Here is a 25,151-nt window from a genome sequence, read left to right as displayed (position 1 = left end):
ATGTTTGAATGTTCCACTCACTCGTTCCAGTCATAAAAGCATTCATTCACAATTCCTTGATCATTGATTGGAAATATGACATTCACTGTACAATAAATGTAATTATTGCAGATTGTGTGTTATGTGGAATCTAAAGCCATGATAAGTGCATGCGTACACCTTTTCCCAAAATGAACTTCAAAGAGACGTTTGCCTCACAACAACATGTTGACAACTTCTGGGAATGCAACTTGAAAGGACTTCGCGTCACAAGACATCTCAATGTCTCCATCTTGCAATGAGAGTGACATATGGTAACTGAGCCATGCATTGCACAACGAAGAGAGCTATATAATGAGGAGGCAGATGAAGCCCAGACAGGATAAGGATAGGATCCAGTATAGGTTAGGATCCGGAGGAATTCAGAGGATCCAGGACCCTGATGGAGGGAGAGGAGAGGAACCAGAAGGAACCAAAAAGAAGGATGTCTGATGAGAGGGTCTTGGCCACATCGCTACACAGACCAACCCCGACGCTCTGACCTGAGCATCCCAGACGATCCCAGGCAATCCAAGGCACTACAACGAGAGGCTCAGGGGTTATTTACCCAGACGATCCAAACCCCTGCCGCACAACCTCTCTCCCTCAGAAGACAGACGACCCCAGTCTGCCTCTCTCTCAAAGCTCTCAACAAACCAACACTCAGGAAAGTGATGCATTTACATCAAGTTCCTAAGTTCATGGCAAAGAACATTATCTATATCAGATAATTTCATTATCATTTGATTTGTTTCTTAAATTCTATTTGAACCTGCATTAACCCTTGTTTAAGAATTCGTTTGATTATTGTGATCCATTCTACTAAGTTTGTATATAGCTTAGGTATGGAAATAAATTGATTCACATTTTTAAACAAGTCTATTATTTGCTCAAGAGTTGAACTTACTGGTTTTTGACACATGCAAAGTAAAAAGGCTATGTAATGGAAAAAGATCTCTTACCTTCAGATTCCATAGATTTATTGAGATAAAATAATAAAAGATTATTTTATAATCTTTTTAATTATTTTATTAGTGGTTTAAACTTAAGGGTTAAATACAAATTAATCTTGTGCTTATTCCTAAGCTCATTTCACTGGTGCCCCTTCTAAAATTCAGATTGATTTGACTCTTAATTTTGAAAACTTATAATTCAGATTTTTGAATAATTAATTCATAATTATGAATTCCACTGATATAAAATCTACAGGATTAAATATATACAACTACTACAATACCTAACACCATGCCAAAAATCTAAAACCTGTCACCAAGTGCACAATTTTAATGAATTCTGTCCCAGGTATACAGGTAGCAACCCATAAAAAATGGTCCAGGACCGCGACCTACTGTTTGGGAAACAGTGCTGTAAATAGAAAGATGGGTATGGAGGGGTCGATGGCAGATAACATGGTGTCTGGATTAGATAGACAGCCAGCTTGCAGCCAGACAGACACTGCCTTGTTGCTTGTCCACAGATGCAAAGATTGTTACTTGGATGTTGTTTACACAGATGTTAGGTTTGATGTTTTCCTGGTATCCTAGTTACTTTGTAGCACTTAATCGATTTAACTTTGCACTCTAAGTGACCAGCATTTGCCCTGCTGTTTGTTGACCAGTGTTCATGCCTTTTAGTCTAAGCCTCCACTTTGTTTGTGAGTCTCTCCGGATAAGTGTCTGCTAAATGCCTACATTGTAAGGGCCGATTCATACTCCTATTTAAGAGCCGAATAAAAGTCGGTTCGGCTCTGTAGAGCCTACAATGTGACGTCATTTGAGGTTCGGGGGGGCGGGTACCGTCCTAAAGTCGGCTCTTCGGTGCTACTGAAAATTTCTGACGATCCGAAATCATTTCGGCACTACAGCGCCGAAACAGTGGTAAAATAGGAGTATGAATCGGGCCTAAGAATGGATCGGAATTGTAGAATTACTGACAAAGAGTGTGAACGCTACATGTCCCTGTACAGGGCCCTGGCAGACTAGAATGGTTGGGTGATCCGCCCCCGGGAACGGTACGCAGCATTCAACTACCACAACATCTGCCAAGTGGTACCAAGTGCGCACAGGGGACCATAGTGTGAATCTGCCCTTAGTACATCCGGTTCTGCCTGATGTACAGCAGTGTCTATGTTGGTGGATGCAGATTGCAGAACTGTATCTTGTGCTCTGCTTCTGGGGGGGTTTGTGGTGTCAGATTCTGTATCATGCTTGCGCAGGTCATTTGTTATATCACAGGAGCAGAGTCACACCGCCAAACTAAATGCAATATCATTGCTTGCAACAAATGGTGAATGATTTATAGTTCACGTCATTGTTATCGTGCTAGGGTGTGCTTGTCCCTTTTTAGACCCAGTGATCTATCGTACCTGTTGACCGACGCTGCTGGTAGTGAAGGAGGGGGGGGGGGGGGGGGGGGGATCTGGCTGTACCAAGGCCAGATCAAATGCAGCGAGGGGTCCGACACCGACCATAACAGCCTCATGGACAAAAGTGGCCTTTCTCCAAAGGCCAGGAGGTCATGGGAGAGAGGGGAAAAAAATAAAAGAGGAAACTGAATGTTCCCCATGCCTGTCTCAGATGTCAAGGATCTCACATCACCCCCCCCCCCCCCCCCCCACCCCTCCCCCCCCAAAAAAGATTGTTCTTTTGCTTACAAAAAAGCTCCTTTAATGTCAAACACACAGCATTCCATTCACTCCCATTACCAAAAAGAAAAAAAAGTCAGACAGCACAGATTATGCATGCAAAGGAATGGAAGAGAGGAATGACCTTTTGCACATCATTACACTGTAACTTTAAAGGCATCGTATGCAACTCTGACCTTTGTTTACATAACTATACATTTCCTTTGCCATCGTTTCCCTCTATACTAGCAGTTTTCAGCCACTGGAATAGTGTGGTAGTGTTTACCTGCAGAAACACACTCGCATTTGGGTGTCTTCGCTGTTTGTTTCGGTAGACAGGGATGTTTTTTGGGCGGCTAGCCGGCTACCAAAACAAAAAGCAATATAGCAATGTTTTTCTGCAGGTAAACATAGCCACAATACTCCAGTGTGCTGATGACCACTGGTATAGATAGAAATGGTGGGTAAGAAAATATTGTTTTGTTATGTAAACACAGGGCAAAGTTACATGTTTACATCCCTTGAATAAATGTCAATATCCGACACCTTCACACGTATTGCTCTACAGATTGCTTATGTTGCTGTGTGCCAGTGTGGGAAGCCACAAATAGCCGATTTACAAGTTCGTAGATTGGCTATTTTGTGAAACAGTGGACACGCCCTATAAGTATGAATAATCAGTTCAAAAAACATACACACTAGGATGATCGAGAAAAAAATAAAGCTGTTTGGAAAATAGAAAGTCATTGAATTTGCATCAAAATACAAATAGCCTCCCGTTCTGAGCAAGAATGCGGTAAGAAAAACAGCAAATGGACCTGGCTAACAAAACCTCTTTCAAAGAGTAAAAGCGACACGTCAAGTGGAAGCCAAGGCCATGTGTTCTGGAGCCCTGAGCCTCCCAGGTTCAGAATACAAAGAGCAAGGTGACGGCAGGAAAGAACCAATTCTTCATGTTCCCACGAGTATAATGTATATTACTGTACACTGTCGCTGTTGAGCAGAAACCTTGTATCTCCATATATCAGCTTTTATTGTATGTATTTTTTTATATATTTCATTATATACTTCATGCCACAAGTCGTACAAGTATGTCACGCAAAGGTAGCTAAAATAGCCAATCTACGAGTTCACACAGCGGTTTGACCTATGCCATTTAGCTCGTTTTAAAAACAGTGAAAGTGTCTGTGGGGGTTTTAGGGAGGCCAGGTTGATAGTGTTTAACCATGTAGACCTGAGGCCCATTCTAAAATGCCTTCTATAACCTGACATAAGTTTTCTGAAAAATGTCAAATATGTATTCAAACATTACTTATTGTTGCTTTATAATGCATATAGCAACAACTACCCCAAAAGGGGTTCTCGTCTTGAAAGGTAAAAACCGCAAGAGGGGTTCCCGTCCTAAATGGGTTAAGTCTGTCGGTGGGTTTTTATAAATATATAAAAACTTGCAAGAGCTAAATAATATCTACATCTACATCACAACAGGTGCTTTTTAAACCTAATTTCCTGAAAAGTAACTGTCTTTGCGTACAAGATTTCTACCCGACAGTGACAATATATATATATATATATATATATATATATATATATAGTGGTCAAAGACCACAAGGTGTTCGCATGAAGCTATTCAGCCTCCCTATGTGAAATGAAAAGCTGGCAGGGTCGTTATTTGTAATGCTAATGGTGTGTGTGTGTGTGTGTGTGTGTGTGTGTGTGTGTGTGTGTGTGTGTGTGTGTGTGCGCGCACACACGCACGCACGCACGCACGCACACGTAGTGTGGATGTCCGTTAGCTTCTCCGGGTTCCGGTTAGTATTGTTCTGCATTCCGCGCACGCGTTTCAATCAAGGAAGAGAAAGGGCTTTTGTGATCTTTTTAATCTCACACTTTCGCGACTCATCTTCCAGATCTCCGCCGCGATGAGAGAGAGACAGAGCGGAGGAATGCGAGGCCACGGTCCCGTCTAAGACGTGACACGGATTTACATTTTTTCCATTAGTGCAGGAGAAGTGGGGGAGTGGGGGGGCATTACAGAGCAGGATATTGGCTATCAGAGCCCTGCTCGTCTCTACTGGGGTTAGGAAGACTCGTATGCGACATTGTTCGTAATCTACACTTTTGTTCGTTAGTTGTTTCGTAACAGTTTTGCTGTTGAGCAGAAACCTCTTATCTCCATATTCTAACTTTTTGTGCTTTTTTGTAAATTAACGCCCCATTTGACCATACTACAGCGTCACACAAACGCATCAAAAGTAGAAGATCTACAAGCTTGTCCAAAACATTGTTACTTTTCGGGAAATGGGCAAAAGAAAAATAACCGATTTCACAAAGAAATAGCAAAACTAGTTGATCGACAAGCTCACAACATGTCACATCGCAATGCGTTGTGAGCTTGTAGATCAGCTATATTCACAACTTGTGTGCACCACTGTCATACTGTATGTAATAGGGCATCAATTAATGAAGATGCATAAAAAAGGTGAAATATGGGCATACAAGGTTTGTATAGTGACATATTGCTTTGATTTTCAGTGACCCCAACGGCACACAATCTTAACCCATTTAGACCTGAGATCGATTCTACAAAATGTCTTCTAAAATCATGACAGTTTTATGAAAAACCCATGTTTCTATGTCAGTGGTTCTCAAACTACTCATGTAAAGGACCCCAAAAATTAGCTGCATTTGGCCACCGACCCCCATCTGAAAATATGTTGTTCCAGGGACCCCCCAGAAGCAAAGATTTGAGTTAAAAAGTAAAATAATATATATTCAAAGATTTGGGCCACATTTTCACGATTTTTCAAAAATAGCAGATCTACAAGCTGATGCCACATAAGGTGCCACTAATCCCAGACAAACAAACAAAAACAAAAAAATACATCCAAAACGGACAGAATCTCAGAAAAGGCTTAAGAGTCAAGACTTCAGCGGATTGATGCGGTTCATAGAGCACCGAAGTCTGACATAATTTACAAATCCTTTGGGACTTCTTTCCCCCCTCATTCTGAATTCCCATAGACCTTTTTTTTATATTGCGTCAAATAAGAATTGTGTTCCAAAAAGAAAGATTCGAAGAATGAACTGACAGCGAGAAAACGCTAATGTTAGAATTAACCAAATTAGTTAAATGTTTGCCAGAAAGAGACACCCACCTCCCAGACAATTATTGCTGAGACAGTTTGTTTATTTTTAGACCACAATTCTTATACGAGATGATTCTAATGTAACCCATTCTAATAACCCAATGTTATTCTCCATGGACAAATTATTTCCGCAAACCCAGGGGATGAGTGAGTGACGTCAGCACTTCGGTACTCAATTGAGGGGAAAAAAAAGGTGCTTATTGGTCTTGAGAAGCCTCAGGTTGGATGGGGGGGGGGGAGACTTCTGCAGATATGCCGTTATGACGGTGTCTGTGCGCGCGTGTGTGTGTGTGTGTCTGCGCGTGCGTGCGTGGTCAGTCCACATCCAAGTCCATGTTAAGCTCGGTGCTGAGGTTGAGGTAGAAGAAGGCGTAGACGCACAGCACGAAGAACACGATGGCCATGATGACCAGGAAGGCATCCTGAAGGGAAAATAACAATACAAGATCATGACATTTCATTGGACTACGTGTAATGAAAATAATTGCAGTTGATGATTAAATTGTGTTTTTTGGCATTGAACATTGGAAAATATTTTAAAAATATGACTTTGCAGCTGCACAGGGGAGATTATGACAAATAACGTACTGTAGAAAGAATTGACTGAAAAGGATACAGTACCAATATTCAACCTGCGGGTACAGTGCGGTACGGTACGTTACGATCGATCGATGATCGATACCATCATTGATCCCATAGGGGAAATTCACACATGTCATGTAAAATGCGTTTGCTGCTGTAATAATCATGTACATGTTGTTTTAAGACCAAAATAAAACTATTCATTCATTCATTCATTCATTCATTCATTCACAGGAAGTTACAAACACAGGGCATAGAAGTACAGTGGGTACTGAAGAGTAACATCACTGTAAATATGAATGAAAGTATACAGACGTATACAATCAATATACAATCATCCTGCCAATTTGTCCAATATTTAAACATCCACATATTCAATCGCTGCAACAATATGACTGTTCTGAGGTAGAGGGAGAGATAGAACCAGAGAGGGAGACGTGTGTGCGTGTGAGAGACAGTAGATGTCGTGGAATTCCTCATGTAAATGCAATTCTAAGGGTTATTACAATGAAGTCACTAATTCACTCACTAATTTCATCTCCAACAGGAATTCCCGTATTCCACCAAGCGGAACTTTGCCGGAGACTCACTACTGTTGGATTCGATAATGTTCAACAGTGTTGGGGGAAGGGGGGGGCTGGTTCATTATGCGGGCTCTCTCTCGCACGATAACAATCAGTGGGAGTTTCATTAGGGCCGAGTGTTGAACAATGCCAGTTGTTTCGTAGTGGAGAGACGTCATTAGCAAGGGAACTTTCTAATCAATGCTGAGGGCTGTTTGAGAAGAGCTCAGCGAGCAGCGTGAGTGACTACAGGCTATTAGGGAGAAGACTGCCGAACGAGGGGGTGGGTGACTTTAATGTGGCGGGGGTCACCAAAAATGTGTCCCTTAGACCTGTTTTTTGACGGCAGGATATAGTTGTGTTAATGTTATACTGCTTTCACAGGTATAATTTATTTTAGTAAATGAACATTCAAGATTCAATGTTCAAGATTTTTTCCATCTGCAAGCAGCTTCAGGGGAAAAAAATACAAAATTATGTTTCTCCTCCTAACTAAGACAGCAATTTTATTTCATGTTTCCATCCGCTACAGATGCTAAGGCATATTATTTCACAAAAAAAAACAGTCTCAGGACTAAATGGGTGTAACTCTTGCAGCGTTATTACCAAAGATACTAATTAAGGTTTGGTTCCATTTAGTGTAGCAGAGCTTTTGCAGTGTGCCAATAGCAGCACCCTGACCTGAATGACTGTATAGCCCTAACTTCAAACCACATGGCACAGTCACACAGACACCTACAGTACAGTGGCACCGGGCACAGGGAGACAGTAGTCTGAGACGAAAGAGGGAAAGAGAGATAACACTGGTTACAAATGCAGAGGAGCTCATTATAATTCCTCCCTGATGCAGAGTTGGGGAGTGTGTGGGTGTGTGCTTGCATTCGCTCACGCATGCAAGAGTTATGTTTACAATGACGAACAGATTCAGGCTGGGGTTACGATTAGACATTTAGAGTACAAGTTAGATTTAGGAGTTTTGCCAGATTTATGCTTAGTTGTGAGTTAGTTGTGATGCTTAGTTGAGCAATAAAATATCTTCTATTTTTGGCTTATGGTGTTAAACATAACATAAAATTGCTGTCCTAAAATATAGATGTCTTCACAAGTATAGTAATATGTGTGTGTGTGCGTGCATGTGTGTGACTATGTGTGTACACTGTACATGCAGTATTGCCTAGTCATCAGCAGAGTTGGTCTTCATTAGCTGCGGTCCACATTTATCTCCTTCCCGGCAGCCTCCAAAACAGCTTAAAGTACCCTTTGCTTAATTGGAAAACTTTTACATTTCATGCACTTTAGTTTCATATATTAACTGGCGGGCCTCCTACGGCTTGATTTACTTTTTCTATTTCTCTGGGGGTGAGGCGGGGTTGGGGGAATTGTTATCAAATCGAATGTTTTTTCTTTGGTTTGCTGCCCCTCCCTTATGTTCTCTTAAGCTTGATTATAAATTATTCTTTTGCTGCCCAGCAGCAACGATATAGTTCACCTTTTCATGCATGATTTTATTTTATTTTATAAATTAGCATTTTGGCGTGAATTATAATGCCCTACTTTGCCTTACAAGCGTGTCTTCCAGAAGTAGAGGAAACTAGTTATTTTAAAATGTTTTAAAAAGGTTTCCACCCGACAACAATATTCACTTTTGAAGATAGAAGTGCTCTATAGAAGTGCTCTATAGAAGTGCTCTTGAATAATACTGGGGCTCCTTTTTATTACGCCTGCACTTCATACCTAACATTAGAAAAGAAGCTACAAACAAACCTCTCAAAAATAAATGAGTTAGGTTGATATCCTCCTAAAACCCAGAACGTAGCGCAAAGTGGAGGAGCGAGTGACCAAAAACTGACATTTTTGGTCACTGACTGAAGTTGGCAGCACTGACTGACGTTCTCAAGATTTTTTATTGTTATTTCAAGGACCCCAGCTTTGCTATGCATAAGTATAATACCTCTTAAGTGCTTTGCCAGTTATTTGGGACCACAGGTTGAGAATCTAAAAAACAAACAAAAAAACTAATGGACGAGGGGGGGGCCGTGACGTCACCCATTGGTTTACTTTCTACAGACCCATTTGAAGCCAAAATAATCGTCCGCCTCTCATTGAAAATTAATTACCAAGCAACAGGCACTTCCTGTGTGAAAAGGCCTATCCCCGTTTCAATGTACTAGACCTCTGGGAGATGGAATGCTGAGGGTGGAGCGCAACACCTACCATCAGCTCCCAGTACTTATGTACTAGACCTCTGGGAGTACTTACCGCACGACAACACCTACCATCAGCTCCCAGTACTTACCGCACGACATCAAGCCGTAATACTCACAACCTAACCTCTAAATGTCTAATCCTACCCACAACCTGAATCCTGTCCCACTTGTAAAGCCCTAACCACACCAAAGGGTCACCATACAACTCCTTGTAAAGCCCTAACCACACCAAAGGGTCACAATGCAACTCCTTGGATCCAAACGGTTGCAAGGAGTCAACGCTAAAACCGTCTCGACCCTTTGGTGTGGTTTGGGCCATTGAATTCCATGCGTTGAATCACTAGGGTCAACGTGGGTCAACGTGCAACAAGACATATCACACCGCAGGGATAACGCTAAAACCGTCTTGACCCTTTGGTGTGGTTAAGGCTTAAGCCTCACATCGTTTTTTAAACAATTGAAGAAAAAAACACATCTCTGTTGTGAGGACCAGGATAAAACATCTCTGTTGTGAGGACCAGGATAATTGCATTATGTATATTTCTGAAATTCTACTATACTATTCGACCATCACAAACAATATAATTACACATACAGACACACACAGCGCCTCTGGTTCACATAGTGATGGAGACCTGTGGCACGTCATCATCATCTCCAAGTGGACGGCAGCTGTGGCACGCTCTGCATGCTGGGAGCCCGGGTTCCCGTCGCCCTGGCGACCAGCCACGGCTCAACAGACGTCCCCTCATCTGTGTCTCCAGTTCCGCTTTGTCTGTGTGTGTGTGTGTGTGTGTGTGTGTGTGTGTGTGTGTGTGTGTGTGTGTGTGTCCTAACGTAGAATTTGACAAATACACTGATGTCCTCACTATGTGTCTTGGTCCTCATAAGATAAATGGTTGTTTAATATTTAATGTTTTTAGAGTCAGGATTCCAATTTGGAAAAGATCCAGATCCATCAGCCATTTTCAAAAAATCTTGATTAATAACAAAGAATGTTTGAGAAACACTGCTCTACAAACAGCATTAGACATTGACTGACCTGCCCTTGTTGCTTATTTTGGGCCATATTTTCATAGACCTGGTTGCTTGTTTCTCCCGCGAAATCTGGCAACTCCATATCACTGCTGTAAAACAAGCGTGCAGCTACCGGCTCATGCAGCACGCTGCGCACCAAAATACATATGACTGTAAATAAATTGGTATGGGAGGGCCGTAAAAGCCACAGGCTCCCATACGCTGGCTGTCAACGCACATAAAAGGCACTTGGAAGGTGTGAGAAAGCCCTATAAAAGCTAACAGCCAGCGCAGACAACACATCCAACATGAGTAGCCAGGACAAACACACATAGTGGACTGGTTCCAGGTTGTTTTTGTTTTTTTCTTAAAGCAGGACAGCTGTTTTTCGATGGCACGGATTGAGTCACTGGCTGGTTGCTTTGTTTTTTTTTGTTTTGTTCTTCAGGAAGAGCTTAACCACATAGACCACTGCATTGATATTCTAGGGGCAAAATCAGCCAGAAATAGCAAATAGAAGAAGGCTATGTTTGGCGAAGAGGTTTGTTGTAGAGGAGGTGGGGAAATAGCCCAAGTACAGAGCCAACTCAGGTCCTGTTTACGAAGTCTAGAGGCTTTAAAGTGTTTCACCCATTTTCATCTTCATATAATTGGTCCTCAATAATGGGCACAATTTCTAGCTACTCATTGTCATACAAGAGGGTTGTGGACATTTCATCATTGGTAGGCAGCAGGCAGGTTTATTTCAAACAACATTTAGAATAAGTTATGTAAATGAATGCAAGGACAATGGCTTCTATTTCAGCATGCCAACTTTCCAGGGAGAGGATGGCTCTAGTTTTTTATTAGCTGGGAATCTCCATCGATGATGTCAACAGTAGGTAAGTTTCTGAACTGTCCGTGGCCCGTTAATGAGACACCGAGTGCGTTGACGGGAAACTGAGCTCTTCCTATAATCTTAATGAGCTTTAGTGAGACCAATTATATGAAGATAAGACTGAAAATGTGTGGAGTTTAAGCACTGTATTAATAGGATCAAAGAGGAAAGGCCGAGTCAAGATTGTAAATGCAAAATAATGTAGCCTAGAAACTAGAGACAATTACAGCTCCTGTGACTATAAATAAAATATCCGTGCCATTCAGTGGATCCACTGTCTCTCTCCTTCGCCGTACAGCAAATCGTTGTTGTCACTTGGAAACCTCATATGTCCAGAACTGTCGCTTTTCAGGATTCCAATTCAAAAGCAGATGTACATGTAAAAGCTCAAAACATGTCGCATCGCAGCGCATTTTGAGCTTGTACATCTGCTATTTGTAATACTTTTGTGTGACACTATAGCATGGTCAAGCCGAGCATTCATAAACGAAAAAACAAACATAATATTATTAAAATATGGAGATAATGGGTTTATGGCCTGACAGAAACGAAATGACAGCTGGGAGGGAGAACCAAAGTCATTATCTGCAGCCTGGATCCACTGCCAAATCCATAAGCGCTTTTTCTACACTTTTTGAGGCTCGGTGGCTAAACTAAAAAAAAATAAAACTGCAGAGTGAACAGAAGGCTAGCATGCCAATTAGACATGCCAGCAGGCTGTGCTTCCTATGCTGGGAGCTATCGCTATAGAGCAAACTTTTGCTGGCACTGTACTGTACTGTACTGTACTCCTGCAGTAGGATCTTTCCATGCCCGTTTTATGCAGCGAAATCCAAACTGTCAGTTTAAAGCGCAACACATACTCCGACGTCGTAAAATCTCCCGGTTCAGTTGGGGCGAGTCAGCACATTTGGAGGTGCACAGGTTCTGAGGAAAATTCCGGTAACACCCGTCCGAAGCTCGGAATGACGTCAATTTGTAGTTACAAAGAAAAGTTAGGTCGTCAGAAGGAGAATGAATTGCGCTGAACGTGTAGGACAGTGGCTTGAGAGCCTTACTGTAGGTCTAACTTCATATACATACCGTCTGCTACCGTCTGTAGACCTAACACCGATGCGTTGACAACTTGACACTCTTTGCATATTATGTCTTAACCTTATATAATGTACATACCTGCTGCTTTATGCCATGATATGTACGTATATACATGTAACCAAGACATATTATGTCCACCCCATGATGAAGCCTACACGAAAACAAATTTCACACACTGATTTACGCCTGCAAACATGTGATGTGAGTGACGATAAAACTTGCTTCTGATTTTGTTTCTTAACTATCAATTATTGAGCTGCAGAGAGCTGTCCTGCAAGGCTTATAGAGTTTGCAGCGAGTGCTGTACAAATCATAACGTTATGACACTTTAAAAAAAAGTCACCCCATTGAACCGGGAAGGGGCCCAGGATTTCAATGGAAATCAGGGGGGCCTGAGAGGTTTAATATAAGTGGGATTAATATGCTCATCTCTGAGGTATTTTTAATCCCACCTCGGAAAATTCTTCACATCTTCAGCGTAAAAAAAATGAATAAAAAAATGAATTATTCATGAGAACTATAAATATTTGAAGATATGGACGACTCTAATTGGATTAAAGACGTGCTTAATGAGGCCGCGCGTGTCGCATATTTTAAAACCGGACCGTTTGGCTCCAGGCGCTTCATCCTGGTCATTTAAGAATACATTATTTTATCCAATTTGTATGGCACTCCTACAGTACTGTACGGTTGATACTAGATAACTAGTAGTAGGTTGGATGTGGGCTGCTGAGACATTTAGACCCTTGTGTAGGACACTCTTTCCCAAAGAGTGGCTGTCCCGACTCCCAACCCACTCAGGACCCATGTCTGGGTCGTGAACTGGACTGGGTTTGCGAATTGCGAGTAAACAGGGGTGGGGGGCTGCGGTGCGGCGCGTGTTGTTTCATTGTACCAAACGCGGACAGTTGACTGTACCTTCCTTGAACTGTACCTAAGCGATTTTTTTTCAATCAATCTGTATGTACTGTACATATGTTTAAATCGATTTGTATGTTTCACTTTCATTCAATCTGTATGTAACTGTAATGTCTGTATATAAGTGCAGGGCTGCAGCCTGCAGGCTATCAGAAATTACTTTGGACAGATGGAAAAAACTTAAGTTAAACTTGCAGAGTGACTTACTTTACATCTTCTGCAGTTGTACTTGAATGTTGACATGGATGACATAACAATCCAATCTAGTGTTTCATTAGCGCGACAGAACGTGACAAAATAGGCTACAGCTGAGCTATGTTGTGCTGCATGAACACAGTAACACACGTGTTGAAACAAGGCTGTGGTAAAGATACCAAGAAGGAGTGGACAGTGATGTCACTGTTATGCAACAGGGAAGTAGTACAGACTTGAAGCTGTTTATAATGTCGTGACATCACTGACGAATCCTTGGTGTTAAGCTCATACATAGTCTGGATTTTCGGTGAACTACAACATGACATCACGAGCCGCGGTGAAGAGCAAACCACCGCCACCGCTCCAGCCCTTCTCTCTGTTTTTACTCACCACCGCTCAACGTTATTTCAGCTCCGGTGGTCAGCTCACCACCGGAGCGGTGGTCACCTCACCACCGAAAATCCAGACTATGAATAGGCCTACTCTTCCTGCGACCGAGCCTTTCTTTTCACCGTCTTGACTATTTTTTCTTCTTCCCCCTTCATGGGCCCCTTGGGGGGCGGTGCAACCGGTGCATTGCACCGGTTGCACCGCCGATACTTTCGCCTGTGCATAGGACACAAGGTTCTGCCTGTTGTCTCCCTCGTGTGAGACCTGGGTTTAAATCCTACTCTGGACTTAAAAGTTACAGATGGCAGCCTTGAACTAAACATCTGACAGGGGCTCTTTAAAGGCTACGGAGAATCCAGGTGACTTTTATTTCTCATGCATCTGTTTTTCTAATTCCTTTCTTTAAAGTTCTTTAACCAACCATTTAATGTACTTTTATGTTAAACTGAGGGCACTAACTTTTTACATTGGTTCAACGTCAGTCACTGAAACCTACGTTTTGCTTTTGCTTGATTGACAACCAGCGTTGTTGTTGCTTTGACGGCGAGGGATTCATTGTTATTCATGTCCTCACTGTATTGCATTACTGCTATTATTTTAATGTTTTATGCCTTGCTTTTTTCTTTTTTTCTCCATTGCTCTGTAAAGCATTTTGAGCTGCATTTCATGTCATGAAAGGTGCTATACAAATAAAGTTTTATTATTATTATTATTATTATTACATCTACTAAGTAGCTTGAAACTAAAGTTGTCAAATATTTGTAGTGGAGTAAAATACAAACATTTGCCTATTTGATGTAATGGAGTAGAAGTAAAGAGACAGAATTAATGAGTCTTATTTTTACCTTGAGAGTGTTGAGACCAGTATTAGTCCTCTTGGCTTCCGCTTTCAGTCGTTCGAATTTCAGAGACAACTTGGTCTTCTTGTAATCTTGTTTGCCTGATAGAAAGAACACACACATGAGAATGTCAGCTGACAGGACTGCTGCAAGCTCCCATATCGTTGCTGTTGGCGGAAAACTCCTATTTCCATATTCTAACTTTTTGTGTTTTTTTTCATAAATTAAGGACCTACACTACGTGATCACTTGGATTCTATGAAATCCAAATGCCTGACATCAGTTGTGGCGACTGAGAACTTTAATCCATTCAGTCGCTGTCATGCTGCTTCCAACAACCGCTTGATTGCCGTCTCCAGGGAGTCGGGACGCAACACCATCACGCACTACTGATCTGATAGGACTTGGTCCTTTATTGTTATTGTTAGCTTTTTTCTTCTTCTCCTTCTGCTAAAAATATCAGTTCTGGCTGAACCGTGCAGTCGGTTTTCGCGAAACTTGGCAACATGGTAGAGGGCCATGTCAAATGGTGAGGATGCGAAGCCCACAACCATTGGCCAAAGGGTGGCGCTATAGCACTCAATTGAAGGGAAAAAAATATATATATATATATATATCACTCAATTGAAATATATATATATATATATATATATATAGCTATAGCTATAGCAGGAGCTATAGCTATATAGCTATCTATAGCTATCGATATAGCTATCGCAGCTCAAAAGGCTTCAGAACACACAAAGAAAAATCCAGACCACAGAATATCCACTCAAAGTTCAGGTTGGGTGGGTGTAATTGAGGCATAACCGAAATCTTTTCTTAATTGTAAGCCTCTAATAAAAAATCCCTTTCAACCATAAGACAAGCATTTCCCTTGTGAGGACCAGGAAATATCTCAAATTCTACTACAGTATACAATGTAGGGACATTTGGCACTCACAACTTTAGTAAAACAAAACACACACACACACACACACACACACACACGCACACGCACACGCACACACACGCACACGCACACACACATGTATGTGGAGTTCAGAAGCAGCCTTCTGTCCACTTTGTGTGTGTGTGTGTGTGGGGGGGGGGGGGGGGGGGGGAGGTTCACCTGTGTTTTGGCTGTCTTCCCACCAAGTGTACCAACCTCTGGGGCAAACCGGCCACCTGGCACTGCATGTAGGTTAGGTGAGGCGTGCGTGCGTGTGTGTGTGTGTGTGTGTGCGTGCGTGTGAGAGAGAGGTAGAGCAGGCTGTCTTGGTCTAATTAGAAAACAACCACATTGCAGAAAAAGTCTTTGCTAACAATCGGGCGGATGGGCAACAGCTTGAGCAGGCTGAACGGTGTGTGTGTGTGTGTGTGTGTGTGTGTGTGTGTGTGTGTGTGTGTGTGTGTGTGTGTGTGTGTGTGTGTGTGTGTGTGTCTGTGTGACCGAGCCCAGGGTCAGGCTCAAGGTGGTCTCCAGCGTGACGTGCATTAAAGCCACTTCAAGTTTCCATCTCTACCAGCCAATTACACCTCATTTGCATTGGAAGGAGGCGGGGAGCGGGCGAACGAGAAGGGAGAGAGAGAGAGAGAGAGCGAAGGAGGATGGAAGGTGTCCTTATCCGTCTGGGGCAAGCGAGAGAGAGAGGGAGAGAGAGAGAGATGCATATAGAGGGCTGTGTGTGTGTGTGTGTGTGGGGGGGGGGGGATAGTAAAGTTGGTGAGACAGAACAGCAGCTTAAGGACCAGACTAATGGCCCTGTCCCTCTCTGCTGTCCCCAGACGGACCACCATATGTGCGGCCCAGAGGACTAGCTCTGCTCCCAACTATCTGACAGGCACACACACACCGTGATGCACGCACGCACGCACGCACGCACACTTTGAATGAATTAATGTTTTTTGCGGCTTTCGCCTTTATTTTAGATTTTTTATAGAGGGACAGACAGTAGGCTGACTGGAAATGGGGGAAGAGAGATGGGGGAGTGACATGCAGTAAAGGCCGTCGGGATCGGGAGTCGAACCCGCGGCACACTGCCAGACTCGGACTACCGGCCAAGATGCCTGGACCGCTGAGCCAGGGCCCAGGCACACACACACACACACTCACACACACTCACACTTTTAACTCTGACTCTAAATAGCCGATCCACAAGCTCACATCAGAATCAGAATCAACTTTGTTGTCACATCACAGGTTTACAGGTGAAAAACAGTGGCTTAAATTCGGTTCTGTGCAAGCTCCATCGTTTTAGTTATTTCCATAAGAGGAAGAGGACGATGAGGAAGAAGAATACATAGGGGAAGAGAGATCAATACAAAACAAACAGATTATCTACATACTGTATTTACACATTGGTATGGGATATCTATCCATTGCAGTAAGTACCCGAGGTAAGACATACAGCTGTGCATAGCAGCAGATAAATGCTGTGCATGATATGCTATGGACGTTAAAAGGGCAGTGTTTCCTTGCCGTTGTCACAAATGTAGGCTACTACAATAAAATTAATTATTGAATGTACAAAAATCCAGTTGCTTTTGCCACACTTTCCAAATTGTGGCGAGATACACTTTGCTTTTTCACCCATCTGTGGTTAACAAGCCACAAAAGCAAGTGGTTCTTTGCAAATGTTTTACGCCACCTCAGATAAAACACCACCACATCACGACGCACCTGTGCTCGTTTTGGTGTGTGTGCGTGTGCGTGTGTGCCTGTGAGTGAGTGAGTGAGTGAGAGAGAGAGAGAGACTACTAATTTAGCTCCAAGTCTACATGGATGCATTAGGCCTCGCGCGAGAGGAATTCATCTCAACCCATAGCCATCTGGTAGGAATCAATAGTTAATTGCAACAAAATCAAAATAATTACACAGCAAGTAGGAGTATGCAATGGTGCTATGAATGGGGGAGGGGGTTTGCTTTACATCAGGCTGTGTGGAAGGTATTGTAATGTCGTCTTATTACAAGCGCTGTGCTCCTGAAAACTGTGTGCTGTTCCCCCTGTGGTTTTGTTTACAAAAGGTGCACGCGCGCGCACGCACGCACGCACACGCGCGCGCACACACACACACATGCACACACTCACGCACACAAAATGATGGCGATATTGAGACTAGATGTTTTGTGGAATTATGGATATCGTAATGTGATGATGTGGCACAAGTGTTGTTTTTAATCAGGTTTATTTCACTTTAAAAAGGTTATTTCAACGTCTACTCTGGCTTTTGTGTTTCACCTCAGACAGTTTTTTAAGCTGCTTGGTTCAATATTTAGATATTTGATATGCATTTGTATCAGACACGCCCCTTTCATATACAAACCCATTGCCGGGGTTGACACTAACGCCTGCCCGATAAATTAAATGGTCGGGCAGGTGAAGTTTTGTTACCGGGTTGCCCGACCGACCGGGCAGGTGTGCAGTTTGAGTGTGGTTGGAACAGTCTTTAGTTCGATATAGCCTAAACAAAACACGAGATATATCTCTCTTGAACGTGATCAGAGCGCTCCGCGTCTCCCCTAGCTGTCCCTATTTCTCTCCCAAGTCCCCCCCCCCCCCCCACACACACACGCACACTCTGAGCGTGACGCATGGAGTTATAAGGCATGAAGTGGCTTCAATGTGCGAGCTCTGGTGAAAACAGCTCATCTACAAGCTCACAAAATCACTGGGTTGCATTGTTCCAACACCAATGCCTCCAGTAATGAGTAACTGAATGGTAGAAAAATAATGAAGAGAGTTACAGAGATTAAAATACCATGCGTTTTGCATCCCAAATACAATACACCAACAACCTCTGCAAGTCTGCATCCACGGGACGCACTACTGTACTCATCATGTACAGTAAAATAAGTTGCGGAAAAAAAGCGGTAAAACAATAATCCACGAAAACGATCATTTTGCATGGCCGCATCCGACCTCATCTTACGTTATAAACAATAAAATCCACGTAGGAATCTTTGTAGAACCACACGTTTGTAATGATAACAACAACACAGTGCGCCGCCATCTTGCTCAGAGACAAGCGCTGTACGGTGAGTGGATAGGAGTGAAGCGCAGCCTCTAGACTAGAGCTGTTTAGACAGAGAGTACCGACAACGGAGCGATCAGTGACGCATGCAGCTCCATGAATAAACAGTGAACGGAGATGTCGCAACTCTTTCATCTAAATGGCTCTGCCTCCGACAGAAAGATTTAGGGAACATGTTGTATGTTTCTGTTGTGTGCGTTGTGGTGAGTCAATGAAGTACAGCACTTAGGCCTCACTCACACCTAAGACACACTTGTGTCCTGTGTCTTCTGTGTGTCATGGCCGCCTCAATGCATTTACAATGGAAGTCACATGGTTTCACCAAACATTTTAGTTTGATGGCTGTTTTCTGCCCCCCTCCCCCCATCAAACAAAAATGGTTGGTGAAACTATGTGACTTCCATTGGAAATGCATTGGGGCGGCCATGACACACAAGACACAGGATACAAGTGTGTGTCTTAGGTGCGAGTGAGGCCTTAGAACGAGTGCTACAGAGACTTTATTCTTTTTCAGTTTTTGATCCAGATCATGGATTGAACAATGGAGTCCCAAATGCACTGTCTACAAACCATTTATTATTGACAATGAGTCACTTTAATTGAGCTGTGGTGCTGCAGTGCATTATAAATGCACCATATAATAATACTTAATTTAGCTCACTGAGTGCACCACAAAGTAATTAACTTATATTTTACCATATTTTGGTGCCATTATATTTACTTTATTTACTGTTCTGCATACTTTGCACTGTTCTGTTTGCATACTTTGCACTGTTGTTTGCAAAAATCTTACAAAATGAATTACATTTTCAGATTTGGTATTGTGGTTATAGCGCCACCAGAAGGCCGATCTTTGCAAAAGACATTTGTTTTTAAATTACTCCTACAGATTTTGTACAAACTTCAGACAGCATTATATTCTTGAAACATTTTAACAAAAACATTAAAACATTAAAAAGGTTGAGACACACACACACACACACACGCACAAAGACAAAGTACCCTTCTTAAAAACCTCCATGGGAATCAATCAATCACACACGCACACACACACGCACACGCGCACACGCACACGCACACGCACACGCACACACACACACACACACACACACACACACACACACACACACACACACACACACACAAGAGCTAAAGAGCACTCCTATTAGCCAGTGCAGTCAGCGCAGTGAAGTCACTTCCCTGTCAGACCATTATCTACCTGCCCTGAGAAGGCATCGGTGTCCTCGCCAGGTACGGCCCCATGGTGATAATGCCACGTCTTCCCAAGGAACATTAGCCCTCGTCAGGCAAGGCAACCAGCCCCCGGGGCGGAGCTGAGCGACCTGCTGAGTGGCTCTTTCAAAAGAACCCCTTGCTTTCATGTCAAACAGAGAGACGGAGTGAAAAGAAGACGCACATCTCTTCCGTCAACCACAAACCATTTATGTCCTGTTTGTTGTTCTGAGTCTGACGCCTTTCTCGCTAGCTTGTCCGTCCGTCCGTCTGTCGGCGAGTCTGATTCAGCCATTATTCTACTTAGGCCAAGGACCCCTTAGCTTAGAGAGATGAAACAGAGACCTGCCCACTACATATTGTATTATGTTACTTTTTCATAAAACTTTTTCATGCTATTTTTTTACCCATTAAAAAAGACAAATACAACAGGGTTTTTCGAGTCCCAGTCGGCCCGGACAGGGGAATTAACAGCCACAACGTTACGTGCGTTATCGTGAACACATGCACACACTTTCGCAGTAGCCTAAAGGTGTTTCTAGACCCCAAAATGGAATGAGTGGGTCCATTTGGTTACAATCCCAACGTTAAATTACTGTGTACTTTTTATATCTGTTATTGTTATATCAATAATATAATCCACCACTCGAGGGAGGGGGAAGACAGCTACAGATCTTGCATGGAAAAGAGTGAGCTGGTGCGAAGGTATATATATTTTTTTTTACCAGCGCTGACCTGTGCGACCAAAGTGAAGCGATTGAAGCAACTGGAAACAAATATATATCTTTCTTCAGGTTTGAACAAACCTTCAGTCCCCAAGCCACTAGCCTGGCTTGGGGACTCTCGCTTCCTCCCATACAGGTATATCATAGCGGGGAGGAGGCGTGAGTGAATCTACGTTGTGTTTGGCAAAGCCAGGATACAAAAGGCCTATTCATAGTCTGGATTTTCGGTGGTGAGCTGACCACCGGAGTTGAAATAACGTTGAGCGGTGGTGAGTAAAAACAGAGAGAAGGGCTGGCGGTGGTTTGCTCTTCACCGCGGCTCGTGACATCATGTTGTAGTTCGGTGGTCACCTAACCACCGAAAATCCAGACTATGTATAAGCCTCCACCACCGCATCCGTTTAGTTTACCTACCAGCCAGGTTGTCTGCAGTGTGTCTGTCGGGCATACTGTGTCAATAAGACGGCTGAATTAACGTACCACTCCTCGCCAATATTGTGGCACATACGGCTAACGGTTATCGGTTGGATCAGAGTGTGTAGAGTAGGAGAGTAGTGACACGCTTTGATCTCGCGGCAAAGCGGGTGCCTATGGGCTATAGTTCCAAACAGTGCTCCTATGACTGGAACTATCCCATTGAGATAGAATGAGCACTTCCGCATTCCATTGTTACAATGGGAGTCAACGCTAGTGTCGCCACTCTCTTACTATATTACTCTGGGTTGGACGCCCTTAAGCCAAAGTTCAAGTTTGATCTCCGGCTAATGTGCCCCCCAGAATAGGGATGTTAAAGTAAAGGTTAAAGTAGTCACCAACCCCAGGGAGAACTTGGTATTTTTTCATCAAAATCACCTACAGTAAGCCTGCTATTGCTTTCATATTGTGACTTGTGAGATATTGCGGAACTATTGTGATATTTGATATGATTGATAGATAGATAGATAGATAGATAGATAGATAGATAGATAGATAGATAGATAGGATAGAAAGAAAGAAATCTGGAAGCTCATAACGCATTGAGGTTGTAGATTGGATTTGTTAAATGGTTAACAGAGTGTCCTGGTGGTGCCATAGTTTACTGGCTGCTCCATGTATATTCCTTGTGCTGCCAAAGCGCCAATAATGACAAGCATACTCCCACACAACTCAAATGTCAGGAGAGAGAGAGAGTGAGACAGAGAGAGTCATCATGCCCAGGGCCGAGTTGACACAGCAGAGGTGGTCTGTGCGCGCATCCATATTCGTGTCTACGGGGATCAGCTGTCCTGGGGGGGGGGGGGGGGGACATTCACTCAAGTACTGTACTCAAGCACACTGTTGAGGTACTTTTTACTAAAACATTCTTTACGTAGGTATTGGGTTCCTGTCGGGGAGAAACCTCTCATCTCCATATATATTTCTTTTTGGGGGGGGGGGTTTGTAAATTAACGCTATACTTGATCACACGAAAGCATCGTGTGAGCTTGCTGATCTGCTACATTTGCTACTTTTGTATCAGACATGCCTGTTTCATATACAAACCCATTGCAACTTTGTAAGTTGAATCTTGAAAAGTAAGACTTCTGGACATATAGGAGATTCCCAACCAACAGAGACGATATACAGGGGTGGGGGGGCTGATGGCGAACGCAGTGGAAGTTATTTGTGCCTTGTCGTTTGCATCCCGTCAGGACAGAGAGAGAGAGAGAGAGATGAGGGTTAAGATTCTCCGGTGGCAGGGGACAAGTCACACTGGGAACAACCCCACCACTCAGACGAGGTGACAGTATGGAGCTCATCAAGGCTCGCTGTCACAACCCGACTCCCTTTTTTAGGTCTGGAGTGTATTTTGACAAGTGATTTCGGTCATAGGTGGTGGTCCGACGTTTCAAGAATAAAAAACACCCACGCATGCGTACACGCACACATGCGTACACACTACACACACATGCACACACACAGTGTGATTTCTATGTCATTGCATCGTTTCTATGCTGTGAGAGTGATGTTTTTGTAAAGGTTTGACACTTTGAGTGTGCTCAAAAGGAATAGCTCAACCGAGAAATCACTTAATTTCTATCGTTTTAGTTGCCCTGTGGTGTATTCAATATGAGGAGAATTTGTCAGGAAAATATTCCTTCATAGTGAATTAAGACTATTAAATAAGAAAATAGCTGATGAATTGAAGTACAACAGAGGCCAAGATGAACAGAAAAAAACATATCTGAATTGTTTTGAAAAAAAAGAAGGAAAAAACTCTCAGAAATTTAAATTCAGTTATTGGTTCTGGATGTCGGTTTTGAGATAATTATTATCGGTCAATAACCCAGCCCTAGCTTCTAATCAGCCTTATAGCCTAGACTGCTGAGGTTTCTATTATAGTATTAGTAGATCTGCTTTTATGTGCTGCTTGTAGATCGTTTTTGACATACAGTTATGAGGCTTCTACCCGAGATGATATCGTCTCTGTCCTCCGTCGGATGCAAACCTCATTATGTGCAAAAAACAAAGTTTTTGCTGTTTGGAGACTGGAGTTGACGGTCACTTTTTTTGTTACGCTGATTGGCTGAAGGGGTCGTCTGTCAACGCTGTACTCCCGCAGCCAACCATGCATTAGCAGGGTCCAGACTCTTCTACACAAATGAATGGAAATGCGATTTCAAGGGGGAGTGGTTAACCAGGCTACGGAAATCACAGGAGTGGATAGAGTGGATCATATAATTCATACAATCATATAATTCACCCTTTGTCAGCCTTCTGATTGGTCGCTGACTAGCCTCGGAAACCCAGACGTTTTTATTTCCAGGGAGAAAAAAAAAGTCTGGGGCAGAGTCCACTTCAATTCGGCATACAGTAGTGCAAACGTCGGTCTCTCTCTGCTGATTTCTGATCTGCACCCTTGTTAAAATGACACACACTCCTCTCTCTCTCTCTGTCGCTCTAATTAATTAGTCTCATGTCCTACAGCTGTGTCTAGTTTCTCCCGGCGGATCCTGCCGTAGAAAGCATAGGTGAGTTCCAGTCTAGTTGTGGATCTACAACTAGACTGGATCTGCTTACTGTTGATACTTTTGTGCGATGCTGTGTAGGATTATCAAGTAAGTAGGGTGTTCATTTACAAAAAAACATAAAAAGCTAGAATATGGAAATAAGGTTTTTTTCCCCGACAGCAACGATATAAATATTTTATTTTATTTTACTTTACATGGGACTTGTTCAGCGGGCGGCAGCACAAATCGCCATCAGGCGGTTGACGGGTTGACCGCTGTCGTGTCCAAACCGCTATACCAGGCAGCTCGGCCTCATCTTGCCTCGTTCTATTTTATTTTTTTCCCGCGGGGTGACAGCCTCGGCGCAGTCAATTATTTGGACCTAATAATAGTATTTAAAAGTGAGTGTGTCAACAGTAGGCCCCTTGACAGGCCCTCTCTCCCTGTGACATGACAACAGCTCTCCGGCGATAAGGAGGAGGAGGTATATATGGGCTTGACAAGACGACGACGGCGGTGGCGGCAGACAGCTGCTGACGGCCGCCATGAATTACCCACCCTATTACGATTTCAAATTACCACATACAGCCAAACCGTTGCAACTCTCCAGAGACCCGCTATTTCTGAAGGCTTCATCTCTCTCTCTCTCTCTCTCTCTCTCTGCGCCCCTAAAATAGCCGACCTACAAGCTCTTAATGCGTTGCAGAAGCAACATGTTAAGAGCTTATAGGTCGGCTAATGTAGGCATACGACAAGAGCATAAATTAGGCTTCTCTCACCCCCCCCCCCCATCCCAACATCTCTTTCTCTCCTTCTCTCTCTCAACTATCCGGCTTCTGCTGTTAAACAGCGGTTTGCTGAAATTGCCTGATAGCCGCTCTTTTAAAAAATCGACAGAGACGAGAGGGCGGAATTGACTGGAGGTGTAGGGTGAGGGGAGGGAGAGCGATGGAGACTTAAGTGTCCCTGAACCCCCAGCCACCACACCCACGTTACATATTCTTGAATTGATGAGACGTGAAGATGGAGATGGTTTAAAAAAAAAAAAGGAGAGAGAGCGAGAGAGAGAGAGAGAGAGAAGGATGCTATCTGCGGAGTGGAGGAAGGAAGGAGGGGTGCGACAGTGGGAGATGAGCTTGTTATATTATGACTGAATCTCGGTCGACGACAAAGCCGCCAGAGGTTCTTATTTATTTTAAAAAGAATTTATACAATGGCTGGCAGTTAAGGGATATCTGCAGGGAGAAATAATCATTTCTGCTGTCACACTGGGAAAAAACACACGAAAAAAACAAACATGCAAGGGCCCCGGCGAGATTAAGAGAGTAAACAAGATCGACTGAAATTGCCCAATAGGTTGTCATACCCTTAAGAGAGACAGATATTGCCTGTCGGTGTCGGCTTGACAATGTCATCCGTTTTGTCCCCCTTCCCTTTGTACAAATGATAGGAACGCTGCACGGTAACAGATAAAAGTCAAACGGTAGAATACCTCACTCTGCGTTGAACGACATTGTGGTGCCCGTTCAAAGGGAACAAAAAGTGTTCGCTCTCAAGAGTTTGTATGTAGCATTGCCCTGTTTACTTAACAATGTTGTTTCACATGTCCCTCTATACCGGCAGCCATCAGGCTGTAGTAGTAGTAGTAGTGGAGTTTACCTGCAGTAACACACTGCCCTCTCAGTGTATTTGTGTTTTCACTGTTTGTCTTGGTAGACAGGGCCTTTGAGGAAATC

The 25,151-nt window shown here is 43.2% G+C and overlaps 1 protein-coding gene across 2 annotated transcripts in view; it reads right to left on the bottom strand.

The window, feature by feature from the left end:
- Positions 1-4,328: 4,328 nt before the first annotated feature.
- triqk (triple QxxK/R motif containing) overlaps positions 4,329-25,151 on the bottom strand; it is a 31,392-nt gene continuing 10,569 nt past the window's right edge. For both annotated transcript variants that reach the window (XM_079523092.1, XM_079523091.1), the window contains 2 exons: positions 14,480-14,574; positions 4,329-6,212 (listed from right to left, as the gene is read on the bottom strand). In XM_079523092.1, the coding sequence (XP_079379218.1) occupies positions 6,105-6,212; positions 14,480-14,574 (203 nt within the window). In that variant the 3' untranslated portion in view covers positions 4,329-6,104. The remainder of the gene's footprint in view (positions 6,213-14,479; positions 14,575-25,151) is intronic.

Source organism: Electrona antarctica (assembly GCF_951216825.1).
Source record: "Electrona antarctica genome assembly, chromosome: 15".
In the NCBI taxonomy this organism is placed as follows: Eukaryota; Metazoa; Chordata; class Actinopteri; order Myctophiformes; family Myctophidae; genus Electrona; species Electrona antarctica.
The sequence above is the reverse complement of the archived record's forward strand: the minus strand, read 5'-3'. Positions and strand labels throughout refer to the sequence as shown.